This window comes from Pseudophryne corroboree, chromosome 7 (assembly GCF_028390025.1).
Source record: "Pseudophryne corroboree isolate aPseCor3 chromosome 7, aPseCor3.hap2, whole genome shotgun sequence".
In the NCBI taxonomy this organism is placed as follows: domain Eukaryota; kingdom Metazoa; phylum Chordata; class Amphibia; order Anura; family Myobatrachidae; genus Pseudophryne; species Pseudophryne corroboree.
In genome coordinates, this window is record NC_086450.1 from 361,126,297 (window position 1) to 361,153,172 (window position 26,876).

General features: G+C 45.9%; 1 protein-coding gene across 3 annotated transcripts in view; it reads left to right on the forward strand.

Annotated features, from left to right (window-relative positions):
• RSPH10B (radial spoke head 10 homolog B) overlaps positions 1-26,876 on the forward strand; it is a 125,885-nt gene that overhangs the window by 27,514 nt on the left and 71,495 nt on the right. For all 3 annotated transcript variants that reach the window (XM_063934480.1, XM_063934479.1, XM_063934481.1), the window contains 3 exons: positions 10,467-10,608; positions 18,744-18,868; positions 20,292-20,481. In XM_063934480.1, coding sequence (XP_063790550.1) covers positions 10,467-10,608; positions 18,744-18,868; positions 20,292-20,481 — 457 coding nt within the window. The remainder of the gene's footprint in view (positions 1-10,466; positions 10,609-18,743; positions 18,869-20,291; positions 20,482-26,876) is intronic.

A 26,876-nucleotide genomic window follows, 5' to 3' on the forward strand; every position in this document is an offset into this window, starting at 1 on the left:
CTGCCTCAACATACTAGTATACATGGTAACAGAACGTCACCAACACATAAAGCAGCTGTGTCTGACAGCCACTGGTTCCTGTGTAATAGCTGTACTGGAATGACCTAACGTCCAGGAACCATAACAAGTAGTTCCTGGACGTTTCAGCATACAGGAGAATGCTATGCAAGCTAATGGTTGCTTACCTCTCTGTTCTCCTACACAAACAAGGGGAGGACATACCACACCCACACAGATAGGGCCTTGGTGGGAATCTAACCCAAGACCTCAGTGCCGTGAGGCAGCTAGCAGGGCCGGATTAAGGTCTGTGGGGGCTCCTGGACAAAAAAATTATTATAGAATTTGTCAGTCCTTTCTCTCACTGTCCGAAGTTCTCTGTCTCTCTCTGCTGTCTGCAATGGGGAAGAGGAAAGCTGGGCAGGTAAGAGGTAGAGAGAGAGCCGTCGGGCGGGCAGAGAAAGGCTGGATAGGGTGTTGAAGGCCACCTCCTCTCCTCTGGTGGACTGCTTCCTCCTCCTTTGTTGTGGTTGGAACTGCCCGCTGCTTACTAACAATGAGTCAGTCTTACTCATTGTTAGCACTGTTGGTAATGCCACTGACTGCGGGCCCCGTGCCATGCACAGGCTGCACCGCCAATGGAACTGCCTCTATGGTGAGTCTGGGAGACAGTGTGTGGGGACCCCTAAAGTGTGGAAGCCCCAGGGCGACCGCCCTTGACGCCCCTCCTGTAATCCGGCCCTGGGTGCCACCATGCTACATGTTTGTCAATTAACTAACTGAGATATTACAAGTCTGTATTCGAATATTAAAAAATGGATCATGATGAAACAATAAAAAATGTTTTTGTTGTTGATCTGCACAATTTTTTTTTCAAATTAAATGTGTTACATAAAATATGCATATAAAATATCCCTATAATCATTTTAAGTTGTAGTAATATTTTTTGGGTTTTCTTTTGCTTTGTGAAACTACCAGTCTCAGCATGATAGTGCCTCTCATTATATTTGTAAATGGGTTGTGCAGTCCAAGGTCCCCTTCCCAAATATACTCTCTAAGGGAAATTTACTAGAATTTGTGATCAATCTCGGCTGACATCGGCCATTTGATATTGCAACTTTTTGAAAATAAACACCAAGGACCACCGTAAGGACCATGGGGAATAGCGGCTACGCAGGAGACTGGGCACAAAAGTAAAGCTTTAGAACTACCTGGTGTGCACTGGCTCCTCCCCCTATGACCCTCCTCCAAGCCTCAGTTAGATTTGTGTGCCCGAACGAGAAGGGTGCACACTAGGTGGCTCTCCTGAGCTGCTTAGTGAAAAGTTTAGTTTTAGGTTTTTTATGTTCAGTGAGACCTGCTGGCAACAGGCTCACTGCATCGAGGGACTAAGGGGAGAAGAAGCGAACTCACCTGCGTGCAGAGTGGATTGGGCTTCTTAGGCTACTGGACATTAGCTCCAGAGGGACCGATCACAGGCCCAGCCATGGATAGGTCCCAGAGCCGCGCCGCCGGCCCCCTTACAGAGCTAGAAGACAGAAGAGGTCCGGAAAATCGGCGGCAGAAGACGTCCTGTCTTCAACAAGGTAGCGCACAGCACTGCAGCTGTGCGCCATTGCTCTCAGCACACTTCACACTCCGGTCACTGAGGGTGCAGGGCGCTGGGGGGGGGCGCCCTGAGACGCAATAAAAACACCTTGGATGGCAAAAAAATGCATCACATATAGCTCCTGGGCTATATGGATGAATTTAACCCCTGCCAGAATACACAGAAAAACGGGAGATAGGCTCCGCTCCCTTCTCGGCGGCCTTATCTCCTCAGCACACTGGCGCCATTTTCCCTCACAGCTCCGTTGGAGGGAAGCTCCCTGGCTCTCCCCTGCAGTCACTACACTACAGAAAGGGTTAAAAAAGAGAGGGGGGCACTAAGTATGCGCAGTATTAAAAATACAGCAGCTATAAGGGGAAAAACACTTATATAAGGTTATCCCTGTATATATATATAGCGCTCTGGTGTGTGCTGGCAAACTCTCCCTCTGTCTCCCCAAAGGGCTAGTGGGGTCCTGTCCTCTATCAGAGCATTCCCTGTGTGTGTGCTGTGTGTCGGTACGTTTGTGTCGACATGTATGAGGAGAAAAATGATGTGGAGACGGAGCAGATTGCCTGTAATAGTGATGTCACCCCCTAGGGGGTCGACACCTGAGTGGATGAACTGTTGGAAGGAATTACGTGACAGTGTCTGCTCTGTATAAAAGACAGTGGTTGACATGAGACAGCCGGCTACTCAGCTTGTGCATGTCCAGACGTCTCATAGGCCGTCAGGGGCTCTAAAGCGCCCGTTACCTCAGATGGCAGATATAGACGCCGACACGGATACTGACTCCAGTGTCGACGGTGAAGAGACAAATGTGACTTCCAGTAGGGCCACACGTTACATGATTGAGGCAATGAAAAATGTTTTACACATTTCTGATAATACGAGTACCACCAAAAAGGGGTATTATGTTCGGTGAGGAAAAACTACCTGTAGTTTTCCTGAATCTGAGAAATTAAATGAGGTGTGTGATGATGCGTGGGTTTCCCCCGATAACAACTGATAATTTCTAAAATGTTATTGGCATTATATCCTTTCCCGCCAGAGGTTAGGGTGCGTTGGGAAACACCCCCTAGGGTGGATAAAGCGCTCACACGCTTGTAAGAACAAGGGCTCTACCCTCTCCTGAGATGGCCGCCCTTAAGGATCCTGCTGATAGAAAGCAGGAGGGTATCCTAAAATGTATTTACACACATACTGGTGTTATACTGCGACCAGCAATCGCCTCAGCCTGGATGTGCAGTGCTGGGTTGGCGTGGTCGGATTCCCTGACTGAAAATATTGATACCCTAGATAGGGACAGTATATTATTGCCTATAGAGCATTTTAAAGGATGCATTTCTATATATGCGTGATGCACAGCGGAATATTTGCCGACTGGCATCAAGTCCAAGTGCGTTGTCCATTTCTGCCAGTAGAGGGTTATGGACACGACAGTGGTCAGGTGATGCGGATTCCAAACGGCATTTGGAAGTATTGCCTTATTAAGGGGAGGAGTTATTTGGGGTCGGTCTTTCAGACCTGGTGGCCACGGCAACAGCTGGGAAATCCACGTTTGTACCCCAGGTCGCCTCTCAACATAAGAAGACGCCGTATTATCAGGCGCAGTCCTTTCGTGGGCAAGCGGGCAAAAGGTTCCTCATTTCTGCCCCGTGACAGAGGGAGAGGAAAAAGGCTGCAGAAATCAGCCAGTTCCCAGGAACAGACACTCGCAATTAGACCCCTGGATCCTTCAGGTGATATCTCAGGGGTACAAATTGGAATTCGAGACGTCTCCCCCTCGCCGTTTCCTAAAGTCGGCTTTACCGATGTCTCCCTCTGACAGGGAGGCAGTTTTGGAAGCCATTCACAAGCTGTATTCCCAGCAGGTGATAATCAAGGTACCCCTCCTGCAACAGGGAACGGGGTATTATTCCACACTGTTGTGATACCGAAGCCGGACGGCTCGGTGAGACCGATTCTAAATCTAAAATCTTGAACACTTACATACGGAGGTTCAAATTCAAGATTGAGTCACTCAGAGCAGTGATTGCGAACCTGGAAGAAGGGGACTACATGATGTCTCGGGACATCAAGGATGCTTACCTTCATGTCCCAATTTACCCTTCTCACCAAGGGTACCTCAGGTTTGTGGTACAGAACTGTCACTATCAGTTTCAGACGCTGCCGTATGGATGGTCCACGGCACCCCGGGTCTTTACCAAGGTAATGGCCGAAATGATGATACTCTTTCGAAGGAAGGGAATTTTAGTTATCCCTTACTTGGACGATTCCCTGATAAGGGTAAGATCCAGGGAACAGTTGGAGGTCGGTGTAGCACTATCTCAGGTAGTGTTGCGGCAGCACGATTGGATTCTCAATATTCCAAAATCGCAGCTGATTCCGACGACTCGTCTTCTGTTCCTAGGGATGATCCTGGACACAGTCCAGAAAAAGGGGTTTCTCCCGGAGGAGAAAGTCAGGGAGTTATCCGAGCTAGTCGGGAACCTCCTATAACCGAGCCAAGTCTCAGTACATCAATGAAAGGGTTCTGGGAAAAATGGTGGCTTCCTACGAAGCAATCCCATTCGGCAGATTCCACGCAAGAACTTTCCAGTGGGACCTGCTGGACAAATGGTCCGGGTCGCATCTTCAGATGCATCAGCGGATAACCCTGTCACCAAGCACAAGGGTGTCTCTCCTGTGGTGGTTGCAGAGTGCTCATCTTCTAGAGGGCCGCAGATTCGACATTCAGGACTGGGTCCTGGTGACCACGGATGCCAGCCTGCGAGGCTGGGGAGCAGTCACACAGGGAAGGAATTTCCAGAGCTTATGGTCAAGCCTGGAGACATCACTTCACATAAATATCCTGAAGCTAAGGGCCATTTACAATGCTCTAAGCTCAGCATGACCTCTGCTTCAAGGTCACCCGGAGTTGATCCATTCGGACAACATCACGGCAGTCACCCACGTAAACAGACAGGGTGACACAAGAAGCAGGAGGGCAAGGCAGAAGCTGCAAGGATTCTTCGCTGGGCGGAAAATCATGTGATAGCACTGTCAGCAGTATTCATTCCGGGAGTGGACAACTGGGAAGCAGACTTCCTCAGCAGACACGACCCCCACCCGGGAGAGTGGGGACTTCACCTAGAAGTCTTCCACATGTTTATAAAACTCGACAAGTATTGCGCCAGGTCAAGGGACCCTCAGGCAATAGCTGTAGACGCTCTGGTAACACAGTGGGTGTACCAGTCAGTGTATGTGTTCCCTCCTCTGCCTCTCATACCCAAGGTACTGAGAATTATAAGATGGAGAGGAGTAAGCACTATATTCGTGGCTCCGGATTGACCAAGAAGGACTTGGTAACCGGAACTTCAAGAGATGCTCACGGAGGATCCGTGGCCTCTACCTCTAAGAAGGGACCTGCTCCAGCAAGGACCCTGTCTGTTCCAAGACTTACCGCGGCTGCATTTGACGGCATGGCGGTTGAACGCCGGATCCTGAAGGAGAAAGGCATTCCGGATGAAGTCATTCCTATCCTGATCAAAGCCAGGAAAGATATAACCGCAAAACATTATCACCGCATTTGGCGAAAATATGTTGCGTGGTGCGAGGCCAGTAAGGCCCCGACGGAGGAATTTTCAACTAGGTCGATTCCTACATTTCCTGCAAACAGGAGTGTCTATGGGCCTGAAATGGGGGTCCATTAAGGTTCAAATTTCGGCCCTGTCAATTTTCTTCCAAAAAGAACTAGCTTCAGTCCCTGAAGTTCAGACGTTTGTGAAAGGGGTACTGTATATACAGCCTCCTTTTGTGCCTCCAGTGGAACCTTGGGATCTAAATGTAGTTTTTGGGTTCCAAAAGTCACATTGGTTTGAACCACTTAAATATGTGGAGTTAAAATATCTCACATGGAAAGTGGTCATGCTGTTGGCCCTGGCCTGGGCCAGGTGCGTGTCAGAATTGGCGGCTTTATCCTGTAAAAGCCCGCATCTGATTTTCCATTCGGACAGGGCGGAATTGAGGACTTGTCCTCAGTTTCTCCCTAAGGTGGTTTTCAGCGTTTCACCTGAATCAACCTATTGTGGTGCCTGCGGCTACTAGGGACTTGGAGGACTCCAAGTTGCTAGACGTAGTCAGGGCCCTGGAAATATAGGTTTCCAGGACGGCTGGAGTCAGAAAATCTGACTCGTTGTTTATTCTGTATGCACCCAACAAGCTGGGTGCTCCTGCTTCTAAGCAGACTATTGCTCGTTGGATTTGTAGTACAATTCAGCTTGCACATTCTGTGGCAGGCCTGCCACAGCCAAAATCTGTAAAAGCCCATTCCACAAGGAAGGTGGGCTCATCTTGGGCGGCTGCCCGAGGGGTCTCGGCTTTACAACTTTGCCGAGCAGCTACTTGGTCAGGAGCAAATACGTTTGTAAAATTCTACAAATTTGATACCCTGGCTGAGGAGGACCTGGAGTTCTCTCATTTGGTGCTGCAGAGTCATCCGCACTCTCCCGCCCGTTTGGGAGCTTTGGTATAATCCCCATGGTCCTTACGGAGTCCCCAGCATCCACTAGGACGTCAGAGAAAATAAGAATTTACTTACCGATAATTCTATTTCTCGTAGTCCGTAGTGGATGCTGGGCGCCCATCCCAAGTGCGGATTGTCTGCAATACTGGTACATAGTTATTGTTACCAAAAAATCGGGTTATTGCTGTAGTGAGCCATCTTTTCTAGAGGCTCCTCTGTTATCATGCTGTTAACTGGGTTTAGATCACAAGTTATATGGTGTGATTGGTGTGGCTGGTATGAGTCTTACCCGGGATTCAAAATCCTTCCTTATTGTGTACGCTCGTCCGGGCACAGTATCCTAACTGAGGCTTGGAGGAGGGTCATAGGGGGAGGAGCCAGTGCACACCAGGTAGTTCTAAAGCTTTACTTTTGTGCCCAGTCTCCTGCGGAGCCGCTATTCCCCATGGCCCTTACGGAGTCCCCAGCATCCACTACGGACTACGAGAAATAGAATTATCGGTAAGTAAATTCTTATTTTTTTTAAATTTGAGTTTACTGATTTCGATGTCATTCATATTGTCTGGCAGTGCTTTACAGGGGAGTTTAGTAAAACACTGCCAAACATTGCACAATGAAGCCCAGGCGGATCAGTGGATCCGTGCAGGGCTTCATTGTGTACAGTATTTAAGTAGTTAAAAATAAAAATTGTGTGGGGTCCCCCCTCCTGAATATAACCAGCCCAGGGCTCTTTGAGCCAGTAATGGTTGTTAAAATATTGGGAAAAAATTGCATAGGGGGTCCCCAGTATTTTAAAAACCAGCACTGGGCTCTTGGACCGGTCCTGGTTCAAAAAATACACTAGTCAAGGAGATAATGCCACAGCCAGGAGACACATACTGGTCCCTACGGCTGTGGCATTAACTACTAGTCACCCCTGGCCGCGTTTCCCTGGAGGAGTGGGGGCCCCCCAATAAAGGGCTCGCCAACCTCCAGGCACCCAAGGGCCTGGGATGAATCCTGGGACTATGGCTGCCACCCCTGGGCTGTGGGTGGTGACGTCATAGCTTCTTTGTGTAAAAAAAATATATTGTCTTTTGCTGCGGGGGAGGCTTGCTGGGATTTGTCGTTCCACAGCAAAAGACAATATTTAATTATTTTTTTTACAGTAAGAAGCTATGAAGTCACCACCCACAGCCCATGGGTAGCTGCCATAGCCCCGTGCTTCATCCCTGGCCCTTGGGTGCCTGGAGGGCGGGAGATCACTTTATTTGGGGAGTCCCCACTCCTCATGGGAACCCCGGCCAGGGTGACTAGTTGGGGGAGTAATGCTACAGCCGCAGGGACCTATATAAATGTGTCCCCCAACTGTGGCATTATCTCCTTGACTAGTGAAGCCCGGTGCTGGTTTAAAATATACAGGGGACCCCTACATCCTTTTTCCCCATTATTTTTGGAACCAGGACCGGTCCAAGAGCCTGGTGCTGGTTTTTAAAATACTAGGAACCCATATGCAATTTTTTTCACAGTATTTTAACAACAAGGACCGTCTCAAATAGCCCGGGGCTGGTTATATTTAGAAAGGGGGACCCCATGCAAATTTTATTTTTATTTTTAAGTTTTTACTACACTTTTACACAGAGAAGCATGCACAGATCTCACTGATCCGTGCATGATTCTTCAAACACGCCAGCCAGAAGCAGGTCTATTTGAAAGTTCTAATTTGTGAACAAATTACATACTTTTCCGGTAGTGTTTAGCTATTGTTGGCAGTGATTGAGAATACGAATCCTTAGTACATTCCCATGTTTTGTGAGGTGTATGTGAAAAACCAACCGTGTTTGGCCTATGGTCTATTGATTCGTTTTTATGTGGACGGCTGTGTATTTTAATGCAAATTGTTAGAACTCTGCCGTGCTTGCTGTTTAGTAAATTACAGTTGTATTTTCGTATGAAAGTGCAAACTCAAATGAAATCGGGAGCTTAGTAAATTTCCCTTTATATTGTGTATATAGGGGGTAATTCCAAGTTGATCGCAGCAGGAATTTTGTTAGCAGTTGGGCAAAACCATGTGCACTGCAGGGGAGGCAGATATAACATGTGCAGAAAGAGTTAGATTTGGGTGGGTTATTTTATTTCTGTGCAGGGTAAATACTGGCTGCTTTATTTTTACACTGCAAATTAGATTGCAGATTGAACACACCACACCCAAATCTAACTCTCTCTGCACATTTTAAATCTGCCTCCCCTGCAGTGCACATGGGCCCTCATTCCGAGTTGTTCGCTCGTTCTTTTTCATCGCATCGCAGTGAAAATCCGCTTAGTACGCATGCGCAAAGTTCGCACTGCGACTGCGCCAAGTAACTTTACTATGAAGAAAGTATTTTTACTCACGGCTTTTTCTTCGCTCCGGCGATCGTAATGTGATTGACAGGAAATGGGTGTTACTGGGCGGAAACACGGCGTTTCAGGGGCGTGTGGCTGAAAACGCTACCGTTTCCGGAAAAAACGCAGGAGTGGCCGGAGAAACGGTGGGAGTGCCTGGGCGAACGCTGGGTGTGTTTGTGACGTCAACCAGGAACGACAAGCACTGAACTGATCGCACAGGCAGAGTAAGTCTGGAGCTACTCTGAAACTGCTAAGTAGTTAGTAATCGCAATATTGCGAATACATCGGTCGCAATTTTAAGAAGCTAAGATTCACTCCCAGTAGGCGGCGGCTTAGCGTGTGTAACTCTGCTAAATTCGCCTTGCGACCGATCAACTCGGAATGAGGGCCATGGTTTTGCCCAACTGCTAACAAAATTCCTGCTGCGATCAACTTGGAATTACCCCCATAGTACAATTGAAGGCCAATGCTCCTTCAGCTTGGATTGGCACCCCCTCCCACCTGCCCTGAATGTTTTTAACTAGTATTGGTCCTGAACACTCAGACTGCATATTGGTGGTCATTCCGAGTTGTTCGCTCGCTATGCCGCCTCCCATTTGGGAGTGTATTTTAGCTCAGCAGAAGTGCGAACGAAAGGATCGCAGAGCGGCGGCAACATTTTTTTGTGCAGTTTTAGAGTAGCTCAATACTTACTCAGCGCTTGCGATGACTTCAGACTGTTCAGTTCCTGTTTTGACGTCACAAACACGCCCTGCGTTCGCCCAGCCACGCCTGCGTTTTTCCTGGCATGCCTGCGTTTTTTCGAACACTTCCTGAAAACGGTCAGTTGACACCCAGAAACGCCCACTTCATGTCAATCACTGTGCGGCCAGCAGTGTGACTGAAAAGCTTCGCTAGACCCTGTGTGAAACTACATAGTTTGTTGTAATAGTACTTTGCGCGTGCGCATTGCGCCGCATACGCATGTGCAGAAGTGCCATTTTTTTCCCCCCTCATCGCTGCACAGTGAACGAATGCAGCTAGCGATCAACTCGGAATGACCACCATTGTATTTTGCTTTATTTCAGATTGCAGAGTTTATTATAATTATTCTAATTTGCAGTAATTGGTACTGTGAAGTGTGCATCAACATTATATTTTCTATTTCTTTGTGGAACTACAAGTCTCAGCATGATAGCACCTTTCGTTATTTTTGTAAATGGGTTGTGCCTTCCAAGGCCTCCTGCCCCATTTGTGGAGTTTTGTTAAATGTGTAAAAATAAGAAGGGGCAAAATCAGGGCGAAGTGCTTTTTTTTCTTATAAAACATAGAAATTACAGGATATTATATCAATGTTATCCCAATCAGGGCCTGATTCTAAGGATGGAGTAAAGCAAAAAGAGCAAGTAAATGTGCACCTGGATAAACCATGCTGCAATGTAAGGGGTGCAAATATATTTATTTTGTTTGCATGCAGGGTAAATACTGGCTGCTTTTGCATGTAGCCTACAAATGCTTTATGTTTACACTGCAATTTATATTTGAGTTTGGACACGCCCCTCTCAGATCTAACTCTCTCTGCACACTTTAAATCTGACCCCGACACAGTCAGCATGGTTTTGCCAAGGTGCAAAGTCACTTGCTCTTTTTTTGCTTTACTCCCAACACTGAGTCAGACCCATAATATTAAATAGCAAGTTTGTCTGATAAACAGGATTAGAGAGAGAGAGAGAGATGTTAGTGTTATCACTGGGGAAATGGTTGTAATCCTAGAAGCTGATCTACTTAACCTGGGACCCAGAAGAACTCCCCAAAATTGTGAGTATCCTAGGAATTTCATTTGGATAGGCAAGTATGTTTTACCGAAACACCAAACACCAAACACCAGACAGCAGACTCATGATGGCCCCAAGTCTGTGTTCTTCATTAGACCTAACCCGTTCTTACCTGACCATAATAGTGAGAGGCTCAGGGTATAACAGTAGCTAAATATATAATAATTGTATTTTTTCTGTTTGTGATTTTCAGGGCAAGTTCATTTTTAAGAATGGAAAGATCTATGTTGGTGAATTTGTGGAAGATCAGATATCAGAATATCCAAATTTTAAATACGACAGAGTGAATACCCCAGATCTGAGTGGAATTCGGACCCAGAGTCCAGCTTGTGGAGGTGAGCCGGTGGAGTTGATGTACAGTAGACTTATGCAAGGTTTAAAAGCATTTATTAAATAGTACCAGTTTCAGACATAAAATCCCAGCTTCAACCCTACTCGGACCTGGGACACAGAGCATGGGTTGAAGCCCTGGTTACCCCTTTCATACATGGGTGACTACCTGGATTATTCGTGCAGGCAGAGAATCAGAGAAGCCGTTAGTGGGCATCTATACCTGTGGCATTTGCATAGTTTCGTACATCTGCGTACAAAGACGCAGCAGCGACATAATTTGCATCCACATCTGAATCAGATAGTTATCTCTCTGTTGCTATCTATCGCTATCCATCTATATTTTAATATAACATTTATGTTAAAATAGGCCTACCTTACACTGTGACATGTCATATAGCAGCAGCATTATTCTAAGTGTACTTCAAAACATCTCAGGCTGTAGGATACACATCAGCTGTAGAGGAGTCGGGTTGGGTATGATATGCCGGCAGTCAGAAGACCGACCGCGACATCCCAATGGAGAGAATCCCGACAGGGGCTAGGTAAGTATACTTACCTTCCCCCAATCCCCCCCTAACCCTCCCTTTCCGCAGCCTAAATCTAACCTTTCCACCCAGCAGCCTAACCCTAACCCTCCCCGTTGGTTCCTAAACCAACCAAACCCCCCTTCCCGCAGCCTAAACCTAACCCAGGGGCATGCTAAGAGAGGATTGGACCCGTGTGCAGCCTCCGTTGTGGGTCCCCTCCTCTCTGGCAGCTAGTAGACTCTGGCATAATACCAGAGTCTACTACGCATGCGCAGGTCTCAGGAAACATGGCGCCCATGCGGTGTTCCCGGGGACATCTCCAGTGTGCATGCGCAAATCACTCAGAAATAGCCACGGGGCTCCGGAGGGGTGAGTATATTATATGGGTGCAGTGTATGCAGTGGGTCACCATGAACCTAGAGGCACCGCACACACTGCACCCATTAGAGAAACGCCTATGCTCCCTCCCCCACAGCCTAACCCTAACTCTCCCCGGGAGTGCTAAAAACTTAACCCATCTCCCCACAGTCTAACCCTAACCCTTTCTTTCACAGAGCCTAACCCTAACCTGCACCCCGCAGCCTAAGCCTAACCTCTCATCTGCCGCAGCTTACCTGTCCACAGCCCCGGCAAACCTTTATTCGGTATCCCAGCGGTCGGGATTCCGGTTCCGGGATTGTGATCCTTTTAGGGATGCCAGCACCAGTATTCTTAGCAGTGTCTGGATTCTGGCATCTGTATTTCGTCTGCCGGGATCCTCACCGTTTGATATGGTTAAGGGGAAATGCTTTTAATGCTTTGTTCACGGAAAAAGAAGCAAATTATACGTACCGATAATTTCATTTCTTCGAGATACTTCATGGCTGCCATAACTACTGGGATTGTATCCCATTCCTAACTTTAGACAGGGAGTTGATTTTTTTTTTTTTTTTACACTAAGGACCACCCACTATGGGTACATAACAGCACTCCACCCCTTTCTCCTTAGTCTTTTGAGTGTCTCCTACGACAAGTTTCTCTGAGAAAACCCAATTAAGGGAGGGTATCTTGTAGGCTGCCATGAAGTATCTCGAAGAAATGAAATTATCGGTAAGTATAATTTGCTTCTTTCTTCTACGCTACTTCATGGCAGCCATAACTAATGGGATGTACCAACGCTTATCATAGGGAGGGCAATATAAACACACAAGAAGCCTTGTTTCGATGCTGAACAATAATACTTATTTATTTTAATGCCCCCTGAAGGACTTGTTTCCCAAAGTGGGTGTCAACAATATTCAACGCATAATGACTAGAGAACATGTGTATTGAAGACCTCATAGCTGCTGCGCAAATGTCTTTCGCCGACACTTGACTCTTCTTAGCCCAAGAAGTTGCCACGGCCCTGGTAGAGTGTGCCTTTAAACCTTCTGGAACTCTACGTCCACTTCTTTCGTAAATAAACGTCAAATGTTCCGTTATCCATATGGAAATGGTCTGTTTTGTAGGATTTTCACCTTTCTTTACACCCGAGTGCAGCACAAACAGATGCTTCGTTTTGCTAAACTGCTTAACTCTTTCCACATAGATTGAAACTGCTCTAATTAGATCTAAGTTATGCATCGCTTGCTCCTCTTTATTCTGCGGATCTGGATAAAAGGATGGTAATACGATGTCCTGACTGAGGTGAAACTCCGACACGACCTTCGGCAGGAAATCTGGATTAGTTCTAAGAACAATTTTATCCGGAAAAAAGTTGAGGTAAGGCTCTTCCGACCACAGAGCCTGTAATTCGCTAACTCTTCTGGCTGTTGTGATAGCTACCAGAAACACTACTTTCCAAGTTAGGAACTTCAGCGAAATATCCTGCAGAGGCTCAAAGGGAGGCAGCATCAAAGCATTGAGAACTAAGTTTAAGTCCCAAGGAGCAAGAGTTGACCTAACTCGAGGTCTTATTCTTTTAATTGCCTGACAGAACTTTTTAACCAAGTCCTCCTCAGCCAACCTCCGTTCTAATAGAATACTCAGGGCTGATATTTGAACTTTGATAGTGGACACTGCCAATCCTTTCTCAAAGCCCTCAAACAGGAATTGTAAAACGTGAGATGTTTCTGCTTCCAATGGATTAAATCTTGATCCAAACCACGAGATGAACTTCTTCGAGACCCTATAGTAAACACTAGAGGACACTCTTTTCCTTGACTGAATAAGCAAATTAAGGACCTGCTCAGATAGGCCTCTATTTCTTAATAACTGCCGCTCAATTTCCATGCCGTCAAATGAAGCTGTTGCAGATTCGGGTGCAACAACGGTCCCTGATGCAGCAAGTCTCTCTTCAACGGCAACCACCAACGACCCTGCACCGCCATCCTGAGCACCGAAGGAAACCAAACCCTCTTCGGCCAGTAAGGAAGAATTATTATTACTTGTGCCCTCTCTTCCCTGATCTTCCTGAGAGTACTTGGAATCATGGGGAAAGGAGGGAACACATACGCTAGTCTGAATGTCCAAGGAAGGGAGAAAGCATCCACTCCCCCCGTTCCTGGGAGATGATATCGGGAGAAAAGAGTGGTACTTTTGCATTGACGTGTGTGGCCATCAAATCTACCTGAGGCCTTCCGAACTTCTGTATGATCTGCTGAAAAACTACATTGTTCAGCTCCCACTCTCCTGCTAATACTTCCTGCCGGCTGAGGAAGTCTGCCACCACATTGTTCACCCCTGGAACATGTAGAGCTGCCAGAGTTCTGAGATGGCATTCCGCCCACTTCAATATCTTCGACACCTCCTCCATCAGTACTCGACTCCTGGTGCCCCCTTGGCTATCGAGATACGCCACCACGGATACGTTGTCCGAGAAAACTTTGAGATGCCTTCCCTGCAGCTGTTCCTGAAAATGCTGTATGGAATTCCACACTGCTCTCATCTCTCTGTGATTCGAAGACAAACGTGCTTCCTCCTTGCTCCATGTACCCTGACAGATGCGAGCACCCCAACCTGTTGTGCTCGCATCTGTTGTCAGAATCAGAGAATGACGGTCCGACAAAGACGTCTTCCTACTGATCCGCCGTTCGTCCGTCCACCAGGTCAAAGATTCTTTTGCCTTCCAACTTAGTCTCATACGGTAATTTAGAGAATACCCTTTTCGGATGTAGTTCAGGATGTCCGATTGAAGATCTCTCATCCTCCACCTCGCCCAAGGAACTACATCTATGGTGGATGACATCATCCCCAAAAGACGCATTCCCTGACGAATCTTCACACTGTTGCACCCCTTTATGAGGGTAGCTAGACTTTGAAGTTTTAGACACCTCTCTTCTGAAAGGCTTATCGTATAGTCGAGGGTATCTACTTGCACCCCTAGACATTGTATTATTTGTTTTGGCGACAGTCTGCTTTTTTCCCAGTTTATGAGCCAGCCATGTTCCTGCAGAATCTGTAGCGTCACACCTAACGCTATCTCCACTTTCTCTGTTGACTCTCCGCACACCAGCAGGTCGTCCAGGTATGACCATATTGCTACTTTTTGACTTCTTATCACGACTATCAGTGATATCAGAACTTTGGTGAACACCCTCGGGGACGTCTTTAGCCCGAACGGCAGGCAAGTGAACTGAAAGTGCTTGCCGAGGACACAAAACCTTAGGTATTTCCTGTGCCGCTTGCAAACGGGAACATGAAAATAAGCATCCTTTAGATCTACAGAGGCCAAAAAGTCCTTTTTCTTATGCCTAACAGAATGGACTTTAAAGTCTCCATACGAAATCTTTTTGTTTCTATATACTTGTTGAGCTGTCTTAGATCTAAGATAGTTCTGAACTCGCCGGAAGGCTTCCTCACCAGTCTTTAATAGAAACCACTCTTTCTTTCCAGAAAAGGGACAGTCTCTACGGCTCTCACTTCTACCAGTTTCCTTAAACTGTCCTCCATGGCTCTTAACTCTAGATCTGTAGTTGGTGTCTCTGAACTTAGAAATTCGTCCCATACTGGAAGTTTTGAAAATTCTATCCGGTATCCTTGGGATACGACATCTATTACCCACGTATCCTGTACAGACTCCATCCAACGGCCTACAAATTCCTGAAGCCTGCCCCCTACTGGGAAAGATACCGGAAGCCTGTAATGGTCATGCTCTTCGACCACCTCTCCTATAGGCCTGCCGAAAGGACTGCCTACTAGTACCTGAGGAGTACCTCCCTGAGTAAATGCGGCCTGGTCGATATCCTCTTGCCTCCTTAAACTGCTGCTTAGAGGAAGGTATTGGAAATCTATTCCTCCTGTCTTGAGGTAACTTGGCCGATTTTCCTCTTGACATCTTTTGTATGATGGCCTCCAACTTATTTCCAAACAGCAGAGAGCCCTCATATGGCAAGGACACCAACCTATTCTTGGAGTGCATATCCGCCGACCAAGAACGAAGCCACAAAGCTCTCCTTGCCATCACACCTGCTGCCATAGACTTCGCAGCAAAATCTAGAGCATCCAAAGAGGCTTCACAGATATACTCGATCCCTTTAGACATTATGCTTAGACTTCTTTGCAGATACTGCCTCGAAATACCTTCTTCTAGATCAGTCGACAACACCGACCCCCAGACTCTCAATGCTCTAGAGACGGACGCTACCGCCACACCGGATTTTAGCGATATTGCTGAAGACATATGCAATTTCTTTAACGCACTCTCCATGCGCTTATCCATCCCATCTTTCAAGACCGCACCGTCTTCTAACAAAATGGTGGTTTTTGACACCATCTCTGCGACTGCCGCGTCAACTTTGGGGATTGCACACCAATTAGTAAATTGTTCATCCTCTACTGGGAACATACGATCAAGCCTTTTAGTATTACCCAGCCTTTTATCAATGTTTTTCCACTCCTTACTCAGAACATCTTTCAATGCCTTATGGACTGGAAAACACCTGTTCTTTTTAGCTTTATCACGAACAGAATATCCTCATCATTATGTCTGTCTTCAGGCTCTTTATAATTCATAGTCCTAAAGATATCCTTCAGAAGACTATCCACCAGCTCCAGGTTAAACTTTCTATCCTCCTCTTGCATGTCAACCGACTCTGCACTAGAGACAACCTGATAATCATAATAACCAAAATCCTGAGAGCCTGACTCATCCACTGCATCAACTCTATCCAGAGATCTAGCTCTTTTATTCCCCTGGAACTCCGAGAACTGTTCTTTAGTAACAAAAGACTCCTTCATCCATATCATCAAATCTCGTATCTGTTTGGACTGCACAGACTCCTGAGAATCACTCTGCATGCACTCTTCACAGAATTTAACATTTTCAGCAGCTGAAAAGATGTTATCACAAGCTGCACACTGCATGTCCTTTTGCTTCTTCTTACATAACCTCTTCTTAGGTGGAGGCACACTAAAATAGCAAAATAAAACCACTTTAAAACCCTAATCTAACCACTCAACAACAGAGTAAAACCATGCCCTCTATGAGGACTTACCTCTTTAGGGCACCGACCGGCTTTTGGGGAGAAGGCTCTCTTTCTATCCTGCTGGTAAGCTCAGAGACCAGCCCAGCAACCAAAAAGGAGCTTTCCTCACTCCTGTGTGCAGCGCCTTTTAATTCAAACCCTTCAGCCTTTTAAAGGCTACGGCATCAGTGCAGACCCTCCCCCACACCATCTGGGACGGCCGCTACAGCGCTTCCGCCCGCCAGCCTCCGCCGCCTCCCCCCAGCACTTCCGCCCACCGCCGCCTATTCCCTTCATCGCGGGGACCTTCCGGCGGAAGCCGCGAACATCCCCTTCACTAAGAGGACCGCCGCGCACACACCCTTCAGTGCGCGGACCTTGCTAGCCGGAAGCCGTGCACATTACCTTCAGCAAGCGGACTTCCTGGCCAGCACACACGCGTCCCCTTCACTGAAAGGCCCCACACAGCGCAGGGCAGCAGAACGGCGGCCACGGGCGGCGGTAAGTGCCAGAGGGGGTACCGAAAATGAGAGCTGACAGGCAGACACCTTAAGCTGATAAGAGGGGACTTACTTGACCGCCCCAGCACACTTAGCCAAACACCCAGGGAGCCACCCTCTTCCAGCACGGCTGCCAAGGAGACGTATTAGCTGGGAACAAAAACTGAGGTAAGCCCTGAAAACACAACAACTCCTACCCTGTCTAGTTAGGAGACAGGAAAAAGACTAAGGAGAAAGGGGTGGAGTGCTGATATGTACCCATAGTGGGTGGTCCTTAGTGTAAAAAAAAAAAAAATCAACTCCCTGTCTAAAGTTAGGAATGGGATACAATCCCAGTAGTTATGGCTGCCATGAAGTAGCGTAGAAGAAAATAGACAACTTTGGTGGATGTTGTGAGGCTACTGGGTGTTAGAACCGTAGTTCACTAACTGGACCTGGATCCTAGGTTCAACGTTCGCACAGGTAAGGGTAAGAGGAGAGAAATGTATAACAGCAACTTTATTGCACAAAAAGCAAAAAGTGTAATACAACAATCTCTATGAGCACTGCACAGTGTACCACTTTAAATAACATGCCACGGTATTACCGATCTCATAAATATCCCCCATAAAGTCTATATCAGTCCAGAGACCCGCAAGCAAGAACAGTTCTATGTCTCACTATGTAACAGGGACAGCCCTGTAGACAAGCTCACTGCTGTTCTCCTCACTCTGGGGTAAATGCATGGCAGGACTTGCCATCTGGCACTTCTGGCACATGCCAGAAGGGCAGGTGGGCCGAACCGGTCACCCAGAGAGCCGGGAAGGCCACTCGCAGCGCAGCCTCCGGCTCTCTGGTTCCATAATCTCCATGGAAATGGGGGCGTGCCACGAGTACACGTCCCCGGACTCGTGGCGCGCCCCCGGACTCGTGGCGCGCCCCCGCCCCCAGCGACCGTTGCTATGGTAATGGGGGGGTGCCACGAGTCCACACCCCCATGACACACGGCACGCCTCCATACGTCATGCGGCGCGCCCCCTGTGATGTGTGCACGCCTCCCATGACGCGCGCGCGTTCACAGACTGGGGCCGAATCAAGGCCCCAGTCTGTCACTGGGTAAATGTACTAAAGCTTCTAAAACAGAGAATTGGTGATGTTGCCCATAGCAACAAATCAGATGCTGTCTATCATTTTCTAAAAGGCAATAGAGAAATGATAGACAGCATCTGATTGGTTGCTACGAGCAACATCACCAATTCTCTGTTTTAGAAGCCTAAGTAAATATACACCTCAGACTATGTTCCAGTCTTTGTGTTAAGTATCTCGGACACTGGGCCAAGCTCTGCACCGGTGTGGTGGGCTCTGGGTCTCAGCTACAATGCTCCAACAGGCAAATTCCACAGAACCAGCAAGCTACTCCTGATGGAGTGATGCCTTTGACATGTCCTCAGAGGTGAAACAGGTTTTCAGCATTCCAGCAGAATGACTCCCTCAGGACCGGCAACTGGTGCCAAATATACTAGATAGGCCTCCATATACACACTGTGGTGAGTACGTGGTAAACATGGTAAACATTTACCGCCCGAAGAGGACACACGACACAAAGCAGCTGAGATGCGCAATACTTAGAAGGGACACAATCCCGCTATAATGTGCTGCTATCTAGGTGCTGTTGAATATAATCACGTTATATTTGTTTATTTGACAGAAAACCTTGATGCCTCCACATTTAATTCAGGTATTTCAAGTTTATCGGGGTCTTATATCGAGCTTGATTTAACTTCACTGCTGAACCTGTTTCCAGAGAATGAACGACTGGAAGAACTTAAACAGGTAGCTTTATTTTAGTCTTGATGGTAAAATGTAATATGTAAAAAACGATTGCTTTGAACCCTGCAATAAAATAGTTATAAAGGGCCTGATTCAGAGGTGGGTCGCAGTGAGAATTTGGATGCAAAGTGATTAACAGACAGTGTGCAGTTAATGGGAGGTAACAACGAGGGGCTGGTTAGTCAAACGCAGTCATGTTGTAAGCGTTTCATAAGTGTGCCACAGCCAACGACTGCGTCTGTGTACACAGTACAATGGCCCTGACGGCTTAGTACAGACGGACATTCTGTGCAACTTTGGGATTGCTCAGAACTTTAATGGTACAACCGTTGTGTGACCGATGGTGCGTGCTTGTACACAAGCAGCGGATTACAGACTCCATCATTGGGTGTCTCTGTACACATCACAGCGATTGCGGCATTAGCATATTTTCACAGTACTGCTGCATACAAATAATCAGGCCCAAAATCGTGACCTGCTGTATTACATTTGGCCCTACAGGTCACTTGTTTGTTTTTGGTTTTTATTAGTTCTCCGTTGGTAGATATATCACGAATATTCTTCCTGGGGCGTTTTCTATGAAAGAAAAATAAAATGTTAGACCATACCTGACATTGAAGTCCTTTAACAGTCCGCAAGATGATATCCAGGCCATCATAATCTGTACTGCTGGTTGGTGTACATTCACAGTAATAGCAGATTCCTGCAGAAGGTTGCAAACTTTTTTGATCTCTGTTCTATTAAAAGTAATTGACTTTTTTTATTTGGTGCATCCTGTTTCCTATGTTATTTCACCCGACAAAGCAGATTGGCGTAGCACTTGTATTTGGATTTTTCATTGTTTTTACGGACTGTTCTGTTGGACAGAATTGGCAACAAATCAATTTACATTTTCAATTAAGATTAAAGTATATCCCAGAGGTTCCCAAACTATTTTGAATCACAGCGCCTGAGAGTATCAGAATTTTTCTCATGGCACCCCTAGGCCAAAGTTTCTTATTGAGAAATGTAGAAATACATATTAAATTCAGTAAATTGTGTTTATATGTTATCCTTAGGGGAAGATTCAAATGTTTGAAAAGTCGGTTGGGTGTCTGTTTTTTCCAGTCTATTAGAAAGGAAAAATCAGACACCCAACTGACTTTTTTCAAACATTTGAATCTCCCCCTTAGAGTCAGTTATGTGGTGAGGGGCAGGATTTGCATTTGTTTGTCCACATATTTTATGATTTGAAACCACAAGCACTGGTTTTGCCAGAATGGACCATTTATCATTTGAATTGGTTCTGGACCATCAACCCAAGACACACACTTTGGGACTGATATAACATTTTATCAATTGGGAAAAACTGTAACATGATACAGTACAACACCCGCATAATAGACAAGAGGTAATGAAGGGTTATTCCATCCTTCCTGGTATCTAGGTAGAATATGGTGTCCTGAGGAACCTCACAATGCTACGGAGGATGTACAAGTTCTACAGCAGCCTGGGGAATGAGAATTGCTTTGATAATGCCTTCCTGATGACAAAGCTACAATTCTGGAGATTTCTAAAAGACTGCAAGTTCCATCACTACAAACTCACACTTTCTGAAATGGATCGCTTCCTGACTGGTGAGTAAGGAAGCCATTTTGTCTGTCACCTTTCTCTGTAGCCTAATAAGTAAACACTTCCTTCCTCTTGGTGTAGTGGAGAGTATATTACTTTCTGCAGCGGGGTACACTGGTATTCCACAGGGAATAACATCGGGGTTAGAGTTGGGTCTTGATCCGAGGCACCAACAGGCTAAACCTTTGACTGTTCCCAGGATGCACTGCACCGCCTCCTCTGTAGCCCCGCCTCCAGGCACTGGAGCTCAGTTTGTAAGTTGGTGCCTGCAGTGCAGGTCACTAACAGGGATGGCTGCGCTATGCAGCCCTGAAAAGAGCTGTTTAAGAAGACTTCAAGGGCCGCAGCACTGTGACATATTGTGCTGCGGCTCCATCACCTCCCCAGCAGCGCTGCATACTCCCGCAGCTGGGTTCCCAGGTACTTGCAGCGTAGGCCCACCGGTCATCAGGCACACCACCGCTTGGACGGGATGAGGGGGGGGGGGATGGGGCAAAGCATTTTGTCGCACCTGGGCTCACCGCTCGCTAGTTCCGCCGCTGACAGGTTGGATTTACTAAAATCCGATTTACATAGGCTCCACAGTACCCGGTGGTGAGGACCAGCATAGAGAATAAGGTGCTGACCTGTAGCCCCTCCCCCAGCTCCGGTCGCCATATACTGCTGGTGTTCCCGCCTTGGAGCTGCATTTCACTCTCTCTCTTACTCCCTGACAGAGATTTTGGCGCCATCTTTACACTACTAGCTGGGCTGATCTCCGGGACTGCAGGGCACTGTCTCCTCTTTAAAGCCGTCTGTCTCATTAGCGCTGTGCATTTACAGACACTTAAGTATTCTACATGTCATTTTAGGCAGTGTTAGTTAAGAACAAGGGTACTGCTATCTGAATATTCAGAACAAGTATTCTGTGATATACATCCAGTATCCAGTAGTTATAAGTTAGAAATAGTAATTGCCCGGTGCCTTCTCCCACAGACAGCACTGTGGTGTATACGAACAGAAATCAGCGGCACTCCCAGGACTTATTAAGAAATAAAGGCTCCTTAGCCCATTGAATGTGCAACGTTTCGGTATTTATAACCTTTCATCTGTCCCGTTATTGGAGTCTGAACAAAGATTATTACAGAAAGGACTTAACTTTGTTCCTACGAATGTGCATAACAGCTTTGATAGTAAGACGGATTTGGCCCGTTTTAATAGACAGTTACGATTAAAAGAATTTTTCAATGACAAATCATGTGATCAAGACACGTCATCTAGATGTCCGGTAAGATTAAAATCTTCTTTTGACCCTCCATCTATTAACCCGGCTATACGGGCATTTACCAGAACTATGAGCAACCAAATTGACATTGTTACAAAGACTCCGCCTAAATATTCTCACAACCTTTTACCTGATGAACGGTTAGCCTTAAAAAATGTATCTGCAAGAACTGATATCACGATACGTCCCGCAGATAAGGGTGGTGAGATTGTGATTCAGAACTTAGATGATTATTAGTTGGAGGCGTATTCACAATTGAATGATATTATGGTGTATTGCAAACTTGATAGAGATCCTACTAGTGTGTATGCTAAAGAATTATATGTAATGCTGCAGAACTCAGTAGATAGAGGTTTTATTAACCAGGATTTGTTTAAATCCCTATATGTTACAGCACCTCTGGTACCGTTTTTTTACACCATTCAAAAACTTCATAAAAACATATTTAAGCCCCCAGGTCGACCAATTATATCGGCTAGAGATTCTTTATTTAGTTAAGTCTCCCGTTACTTAGACTATTTATTGCAACCTGTTATACAACATGAAAACACCTATCTTAAGGACACGTTCTGTTTTTTAGAAAAACTCAGGAATTTATCAATATCCAGTACAGATTTTTGGTTGTGCACGGCAGATGTTGCCAGCCTATATACTAACATACCCCATGGAAGAGGTATGGCTGCAGTAGAGCAATTAATTCGTAATAATTTACACTACATTGGTCCCCCGGTAGAATTATTTATGGATTTGCTTAATCTGGTTCTAACCCGTAATTATTTCTTATTTAATAAGGAATTTTATTTACAAATACACGGATGTGCAATGGGTTCTCCAGTCGCGCCGGCTTACGCTAACGCGTTCATGTTCGGAGTGGAACAAAAATTATTTTTTGATGTACCAGAGTTTAGGGATAATATCCCATTTTTTACTAGGTACATAGATGATATTTTCCTGATTTGGACGGGTACTAAAGAAACTTTTGTTTCCATGATGACAAAGGTTAATTTGTGCGATGAAAATATAAAATTTACATTTAACATACAGAGAGATAGTATTCACTTTTTGGATGTTAATGTAACTCGTGATAATGTGGGTTTTAAAACTACTGTCTATAGTAAACCCACTGATTGCAACAAATACCTTATGGCGTCCAGCCATCATCCTATACCCCTTATTAAAGGTTTGCCGTTTTCTAAGCTGTTAAGGGTACATCGTATATGTAGTGACGTCACGGAAGAAAAAATCCAAATGGACAAACTTATATCTAAATTCCTCGAGAAAGGCTATCCAAATAAATTATTGCAAGATGCTAAAAAACGAGCACTAGCACATCCAAAGGTTAAACTGCCTGATGTTTCCACAAAGTCCATGGATAACAAAGTTATTTATGTCAACCAATTTTCTACTGCTAGTCCTGCACTGACTCGATGTGCAAAAAGGCATTGGCCGGTCATACAGGCAGATCAGGCACTATCTTCACTAGCTTCTAAACACCTTATCCCATGCTACCGGAGGGGACGCAATTTGCGTGATTCTTTAGTGCATTCCGATATCTCGGATTTCACGACATCAAAACCTAGTCATTTTTTAGTTAAAAAACCAGGAAATTATCGTTGTTTAGGCTGTACCACCTGTTTGTATTTGGATATCGGAGATACTTTCTATCATCCCCAATCTGGTAAAGCTTTAAAAATTACCCATAGTCTCACATGCACTTCGAGATATGTGGTTTATTATATTAAATGCCCATGTGGGTTATTTTATGCGGGTAAAACCACTTGCATGTTTAAAGAACGGATGGCGCAACATCGTAGTGCCATTAAACAAACGTTTGAGGGCAAAATTATTGAACAACCAGTTGCCAAACATTTTAAACTATGTGGTCATAATTTATCCAGTTTAAGATATAAAATGATAGATCATATCCCTGAAAACAGAAGAGGTGGTGACAGGAATAAAAAACTACTACAATGTGAAACTCATTGGATTTACCGTTTAAACACCCTTGCACCGTATGGTTTAAATGAAGCACTTTAATTTAGTAGTTTTTTGTAAAACATTAATTCATGTACAATTTGCTATAAATATCATAGTATGTTGAAAGCATCATTGAAATGTTATTTGAGATAGTATTGATATAGAATTTATTCTTATATTTACAGTTGTTTCCACTGTATTGTAATTTTCACGGTGAAGGGTTAATTGATGAGGTCAGATCTGACGTATGTCAGAGGAAGTCTGGGGCTCCGGACATCCGGTGACCACTGCACGTGTATCTTTGTATGGTATTTAAGGTAAGACAGTTTTATGTATTGTTATTAAGCCTGACGACGGTTGGAATAAAATACCGAAACGTTGCACATTCAATGGGCTAAGGAGCCTTTATTTCTTAATAAGTCCTGGGAGTGCCGCTGATTTCTGTTCGTATATATATATATATATATATATATATATATCTTTGCTAGTCCAGTGCAGTTTTATTGTTTATCTGCAATAACTTCTGCATTCTACCTGTGACTGAGTGTAGCTGCTGTGTGTATTCCACTCTAGTGTATCACACTACTTGCTATCACTGTATTCTGTACCCTGGGGGGCTAGGTGTGTCAGGGTCTCATTTATATATATATATATATATATATATATATATATAGTGCTACACAGTATATACTGTTTGGTATTTTTTCTGTGAATTTCAGTCACCTCATACCGCTTAAATCCTGTTTGTGCCTTGTATTTACTGTCACATAACACAGGGGCTTATTTGCAGGTATTGTTTTTGTCTGGCTATATTAAACTGCTACGCTCTAAGGCTACATTCCCTATAATGTCTGCCACGCAGGGCGGGAAATCCGTGGCCGCTTCTGCATCATGCAGTGCTGGCACCACAGATTTACCTGAGGGGGAAGTTTTAACTGATGGTTCAGGCACTGGATGCCATGCACCTCCCAGTCAACCCGCAGCACCTGCGGCCAATCAGGACCCACCTTGGGCAGCGTTCTCAAGTATGCTGAATATGATTGTGACACGTCTTACACCCCCTGTGGGACATCCTGTGCCATTACAGCCACATATTGTGCCTGTAGTTAATCCGCCTTGGGCGACACTCTGTCTACCCAGTTACAACAACTAAATAAGTCTTTGGTTAGACAAAAGTCTACCCCACGCCCCTCTGGGGCCAAGTGGTCATCTAAGCGGGCCATTTCTTCCTCACAATCCACTAATATTTCGGATGATTCTTCCGATGAGGATGGGGAATATACTGATCCATGAGACACTGATACAACCGCTTCTGATGAGGAATCTACAATCCAGGTTGATGTTCCTGACCTACTGGAGGCTTATAAGCTGATTCTCCAAATAGATGATGAGATCGAGCCCACTACTGCATCTATGAAACCTGATAAGTTCAAACTCAGAAGGTTACTAAAGTAGTCTTACCACATTCTGACCATTTAATTGACATACGTCAAGAATCCTGGAAATCTCCAAGAAAGAAATTTTCCCTGTCTAAAAAGATGCTAGCTCGTTATCCTATCCCTGCAGAGTTAAGTAACAAGTGGTAAACTCAACTGCCGGTGGACTCTCGTGTCGCCCGTCTTGTGGTGTCATCTACTCTGCCTGTCACCACTGTCACCTCACTGAAGGAACCGATAGATAAGCGTGTGGAGGGATGCCTGAAGTCTATATACTCCCTTACTGGTGCTGTACATAGACCCACTATAGCAGCCTCCTGGGCTGCGAAAGGAATTGAAGCATGAGTTCAGGCAATTGAGAATGAGCTGCCTCAGGATTTTTCTGTCACTGCCAGACAATATCTGTCTTATATTACCACAGCCTCCCACTATATTCAGGAGGCGGCCTCTGAGACAGGTGTTATGGCGGCCAAGGCGTCTACTACGTCTATCATGGCTCACTGGATTCTGTGGTTAATGTCCTGGAAGGTGGACCTGGACTCTATAAAGACCTTGGAGGTGCTCCCTTTTAAGGGAGACATCCCTTTTGGGGAGGATCTGAACAAGATCGTGACTGACTTGGCGACTGCTTAGACTGCGTTTCTCCCAGCTACTAATCCTTCGGCTCCGAAGGCTAAGAGTACCATTTTTCATTCCTTTCAACCTCCAGGGAAAGCAAAAGGTCAGGCGTACCCGAGACAGGCTCGTGCTTCCAAAACCACTAAGCCCAAATCTAAACAATCCTGGGCTGCCCGTCAGCCTGCTTTCAAACAAGACAAGCCACCTGCATGACGAGGCGGGCCTCCCCCTGGGGGACCCCAGGGTGGGAGGCCGACTTCTGCAGTTCGCCCAGGCCTGGTTTAAGACCACTTCGGACGCCTGTGTGCGGGTAGTTGTCTCTTACGGGTACACAATCTCTTTCAAGAGACGTCCCCCTCGCCAGTTCTGCTCAACGGTTATTATACCTTAGGATCCGTTGAAAGCGCAAGCTCTACACTTGGTTGTGTGATCCCTCCTGGACACAGGACTGGTAGTGCTGGTACCGCTGTCCCAGAGAGGCAGGGGATATTATTCGACCCTGTTTCTAGTTCCGAAGCCAAATGGGTCCTCCCGGCCTGTACTGAACCTCAAATCATTGAACAAATTTGTGAAAGTGTCCAAATTTCGTATGGAAACTCTGCGCTCTATTGTACTGGCAGTGGAACCCGAGGATTATATGATATTCTTGGACATACAGGATGCTTACCTGCATATACCTATTGCCTTATCGCATCAGCAATTTTTGAGGTTTGCTATTGGCAACCTACATTATCAATTCCAGGCACTGCCATTTGGACTGGCCACGGCCCCTTGGATCTTTACCAAGGTCATGGCTGTGATGATGGCCCTTCTCCGCCGTCAGGGAATCAGGATCCTGCCGTATCTGGACGACTTGCTGATCCTGGCGAATTCCAAAGATGTTCTCAGTCATCTGGAACTGATGGTCCAATTCCTACAAGCCCACGGGTGGCTCATCATCTGGAAAAAGTCCTTGCTGGTCCCTGCTCGTAGCATGGTGCACCTGGGGGCACTGCTGGACACACACAACCCGAGATTGTTACTGTCTCCAGAAAAAGTCCTGAAACTTCAGGACAGAATCAGATAGTTCCTCTCTCACCCAAGAGTGTTGATACACTAGGCTTTC